The sequence below is a fragment of the Crocodylus porosus genome, unplaced genomic scaffold (genome assembly GCF_001723895.1).
Source record: "Crocodylus porosus isolate Cpor-Errol unplaced genomic scaffold, CroPor_comp1, whole genome shotgun sequence".
Classification (NCBI taxonomy): domain Eukaryota; kingdom Metazoa; phylum Chordata; order Crocodylia; family Crocodylidae; genus Crocodylus; species Crocodylus porosus.
The window spans coordinates 9,624,696-9,629,839 of record NW_017728921.1 but is presented as its reverse complement, the minus strand read 5'-3'; the positions used below and the strand labels follow the sequence as shown (position 1 = coordinate 9,629,839).

The window sequence follows — 5,144 nt, the reverse complement described above, 5'->3', positions numbered from 1 at the left end:
ACTAGTGTATGCTACAAACACTGTTTGTGTGGACACAGATACAACATATATCAGATCTGACAGTCCCAAGTCTGTGGTTTGGGCTGATTGGTTGGAGCTTGCTTTTTCTCCCTCCAGGTCATGTACAGAATTCAGATGAAATGCCTGTTGGCTGTTTGTGTTCTGAATACATTTTACTGGGGTAATCGGGTTACTTAAAATATTAAACGTAAACAGAATGCACAGCTACACAAAACCAGCTGAACTACAAAAATCCCAGTAGGAAACATTTCATTTGTAGAGTATAAAACATCCTGAGGTACGTTAGCTTTCCTCAGTCCTGTAGTCCAGGATGAATTCGACAGGAATAATCACCTTTCCACACCTACTGCTTTCATCATCGCTGACAAAACCATCCAGTGTATATTTGTGCTAGTTATTCTGCAGGTACTGCTGTTGTCCAAGTGGCAGATTGACTTGTAAGTGGGGAGGCAAGCAGATGAGGACTGATTGTACGTATTCAATAAAACACTATGGCAATTTCCAATTTATTAGGCAGTGATTAAAAGAGCAGTTCCAACTGGCATGGACAGTGAGAAATTACTGGTAGACTATGTCAGAGGTCCTGAATGTATGGCTTGATTTTCAGTGAGAAGCTGGGTCTAATGTCAGACGGCTGATAGGTCAATCCTATTGCCCGAATTGGTGCTTTTGTCCCAGGTGTTCAGCTTTGTAGGAGTGGTGCCTGGTTTGTTTCCGGTCATCTGGAAAAAAACCAGATTATTGAAACGAGAGTTATTTATATTGCTAAACCACAGTTGACTGTTTGATATAAACACTTGAAAGCATCAGCCTAGATGCTTCCAACATTATCTTAGCCTCTTGAGAGCATAAGCCATAAAGGAATTGTTTGATGTATCGTCAGGTCTTGTGCGGTAGTCATTGCCAATCATTTCTGATCCAACCTGTTCTAAAGACTGCTTTCTTATCAAACAAATTTCTTTTGCTGCAAAACAACTTAAGCACCTTTGGCAGAGATTGAAAAGCAGTGATTTATTTTTTACGACTGGGACCTAAATATGAAGGCACTTTCGCAAAATAAAGAGTGCGTCAAATGAAGTTAATGCTAAAACGTTCATTGGTTGCCTGGTACAAAGTCCAACAAAGTCCTGATTGATTTAAAGGGGCTTTGGACAAGCACCCGCAAAGCAAACTGTTAAAAAAGTACTCAGTGACATACCAGAAAGCAGAATTTGGTCCTTTCCTTTCAAAAGATCCACAGTATACTTCATTTACATTGTAGCTTGCCATAGAGTACACTTCAGAAATGAGTAGTAATTAATTCCTGGAGTACTAATTAATCCTTGTGCCTCTTTTTGTCTTATTAATCTAGAACACCCCCAGCACTATCACAGGAAAAAAACCCAGAACTTACAATGTCGGAGTTGAAGGGTTTCACATTGACGTTTCGAACTGAACTGCTTGTGAGGGACCACACTTTAGTTTTGTGTTTAAAGGCAGCTCTAACCTTTAAGAAAAGCATGAGACCATACATTAGCAGGCTTTCAGGAGATACTCCTAATCAAGTCTTATTTATTTCTCAAATGCAAAGTATTGCCTTTATCTTGTGAATCACTAAGCACTATGTAAGTATATACTGCTTTGGAATATTTGCAGTTCTGCTCTAAATAGTAATGTTATCAAGAGATTTCATTCTGTTTAACAGTAGCTCCCTGATGAGTTTTTAACATTTTGCATGTAACTAATATAGATCCAGAGGGGCCCCTAGATCTGTGCATTCAGGTGGGCTCTGGAGCCTGCTGCTAGAGGTCAGAGCCGTTGCAAGGTATGCCTTCACCTCCTGGAGATTTACTGGGGTCAAGTTAGTGTGAGCATAGAGGCCTCTTTCACTGATTGCAAACTCTGAAGAAGAAAACATGGCTCCCTCCTTTTGATGGCAGATGGGAGATTTCTCCAGTTTTTATATGCTTTTTCCCCAAATGCCAGTCCTACAGGCTGTAATAAAGATTCTGCTAGCCAAGTGACACCAGGGCACTCCTATCAGTTTCCATGTGGCTGCACAGATGTCAGAGCAAGAAGAATTCAGCCCTGCACCGGGATTTGCCAAACACTGCGTTTGCTAGCATGCGTGTCAAATTAGATCCCACCCTGCTTCAAAAGCAGCGCTGGCTTGATGGGAGTAAATGGGTTTTTTTTAAAAAAACCTGTTTTGTAAGAAACAGACGCATCATTTGGATCATGCAACTTCTGGAGCCGCTTTTCAGAGCTGAATTGTAGCAGGGCTAAATTTGGAAAGGCGCAGCACGCAGCCCAAGCAATAGCTGTTTTGCCTAGGCCTTAAGATAACAGAGGCAAATCTCACCTTTTACGAACAATGCTCACTTTGCATGCATCAGCAACAGCCTGGCCCTGCTAAAGTGAGCAGGAAAAATCTCCCATTGACTCCAAGGGAGAAGGTGTGGGGATAAGATTTTACCCAACTTGCTCATCAGGCAATGATCCGTCAAATACCTACAACTCTTCCTGGCTACAATACTAGAGATTTTTCCCAATAGCAAATCTACCCTCCCTTGTCACTCAGAGTCCCACCGAATCGCTCGGATCATTCATATCATATCGTAAGTCATAGCACTGAAAGAACTGCCTTTCATTTATCATGTGCGAGTTTTTGATTGCATTTGCAAGGGGCAGGAACAGACTATACACAGCTTTAGCTGCCACTTTACTAGAACTTGAGTCTTTGTGAACTGCGTGATGCTTTTCAATGTAATTCATCTCTCCTCTACTTGGATAAAAAACCAAGAACCTAGAAATGCAATCTTTGCTATTTGTCAGAATATTTTCCCAAGATGTGGAATTGTTTCTCTTTTGGCGGTTGGTGATGAAATGATAATTGATGATCCTTAAATGCTAGCAGTAGACTTTGACCTACACCCTTCAAGAGCTACTCGTTAGCATTAACATTCCAGTGGGATTTCCAACATGCTACTAGCTATGAAGCAGCAGACGGGAAAGCCAGGAAAAGTAACTCCTTATCTGTGTCACGTCAGCCTGGATGACTCAGTGAAGCTGGGGAGAATTAATTATTATTATATTGCTCTGACACCCACAGAAGTCAATGGGAGTTTTGCCACTACCTTTAATGGAAGCATAAGTTTTCCTGGCATACAATTACACTTACAGTAAGGTGCTCTGTATAGTTGGGTTCCTATTACAGTGTGTGTGTGGGTGTGTGTGTATATACATACATAGATATGTCTTTTACATTGCTCTCTCTCTTACCACCCATTATAACAGCTACGTATATTTTCCATCACTTTATTACCATTGTATTATTTTCCAAAGAGAGGACAAAAAGTAATTGGAGGGATGTAAGAATAGTCTAGGTACAGATCCTAAAGCAATCAAAAGCATGGCCACCTACTGCATTTCTTTGCACATATTCCTTATGTGGATTTTGTAAAAAAACATTGGGAATGAAACTTCTGTATTACCTCACTGATTCAAAATATCTCCAGTTTTGCTTTACTGGGTCTGGGTTTCCCTCTTACACTATACTTTAGGAAGCAAAGCATTTTTCAAAGTTTCTCTGAAGGGGCGTTTCCAGTAGCTTTTCACACTGTAAAATGGAGCTAACGAGAACCGTTCGCCAAAAGGTGATCGTTCTCTTCAGCTGCAATGCTGTTTGCCAGGGGTTCAAATTGTGAAGGATCCAATGCCGGCAAAGAGTACTCAGAACATTGCATGAATTTCCTTTCTCATTAGGGTCCTATGGAAAAGGCTGCAATTCAGATATTTATATCTGGATATTGGGTTGTTTTATCTGGGAATGAGATGCTTCAGGGGGAGCGGTGCGGAGGAAAGGCCTTCAGAGCTCAGGGAAAAATAGACTATCAAAGTATTTTTCCTCTTTCATTTTTATCAGCCCTTTCAGCTTTACAGATCTTGGCTGCTGAAGGTGGAGAATTCAGCACTGGGCCCTAACTGTGAACTAAAGCACAGACCATAACTTTTTATTCTTTCCGGGAAATGGCATGCTGATGATGCTTAGTAAGTAGCTGATTTTTGCGAACAACATTTCCTGCCTGGTCTTCCACAGGCAGAGAGAGCCCCGCGCAGAGCAGGATCATAGAAAAACACTGGAGTGGCTCCAGGGTATGCTGGGGAGAGGCTGGCTGTGGAGCAGTTCTCTTGGTAGGGCAGGAAAGGAAGTCATTACCGACATATCCGCTGATGAGGTTGACAGGGCAGTAGTTTTCTAGGCTTCTACATAGTAACAATTGTGTTTCAATATTGTGCACGGCAGAGGGTGAAGAGTCTTACTCCAGCTCCACTGATCCCCTCTGCAAAACCTACTTATTAGAGCTAAGCTTTGACTCTAAAGCAGTCGGTCCAGAGAGACAGTCCTTGTGTGAAAAAATCCCTCCTGAGTCTTTTATCTTGCTAAGAAAAATACCTGGAAAATATTTGGTTTGTTTTCTCATTAAGAAATGTCTGAGTAAATGCTAAAGGCATGTTTTCCTGAGATGAATAATAATTTTGCCTTTCTCGATTGCTACATGTATTATGAAGTCACAGGCCTAATGGCAGGAACTGCGAGCATCCTGGTGCCCCAGTCCAACGATTCTCCCTTCAGAAATGTTGCCCGATCCTCCAGGCCCGAAGAGTGTTTTTGCTTCTGGACTTAAATTCTGACCCTTGTCCCATTTTAGGAAATCCCCTTTTTCTCTTAAACGCCCCAAATCTCACCCGCTGCAGTGAAGTGAGATGATGTTTGGGCAGCCGTTTTGAGGAACCAAACCATCACGAGTGGTTCCCTGTTTGCTGACACAGAAATATATACATGTCAGCGACACGGAGGCTTTTCCCCTTTGTTTTACATTCACAGGCTTGTGTTTAACAGAGTCCTCTCCTGAATATTTCATAAGCTGCAATGACAGTGGCTAAATTAAACATATTCACATTGCTAAGAAATGGAGGCTGAGATATAGTTTGAACACTCAAAGTAACATCTAAAACGTTATATAAAAATGTCCTACGAACAGCAAGGCAGATTCGTGTCAACATTTATAAACCTAACATTATCTTAAAAAATGTTAGCATCACTAAGGCCTTGGTTTTACTAGTACCTGGTGACTCGGGGG

At 41.5% G+C, this 5,144-nt stretch overlaps 1 protein-coding gene across 2 annotated transcripts in view; it reads right to left on the bottom strand.

Annotated features, from left to right (window-relative positions):
- Positions 1-508: 508 nt before the first annotated feature.
- Positions 509-5,144, bottom strand: part of ADGRD1 (adhesion G protein-coupled receptor D1) — a 237,448-nt gene continuing 232,812 nt past the window's right edge. For both annotated transcript variants that reach the window (XM_019538967.1, XM_019538968.1), the window contains 2 exons: positions 1,415-1,507; positions 509-743 (listed from right to left, as the gene is read on the bottom strand). In XM_019538967.1, the coding sequence (XP_019394512.1) occupies positions 648-743; positions 1,415-1,507 (189 nt within the window). In that variant the 3' untranslated portion in view covers positions 509-647. The remainder of the gene's footprint in view (positions 744-1,414; positions 1,508-5,144) is intronic.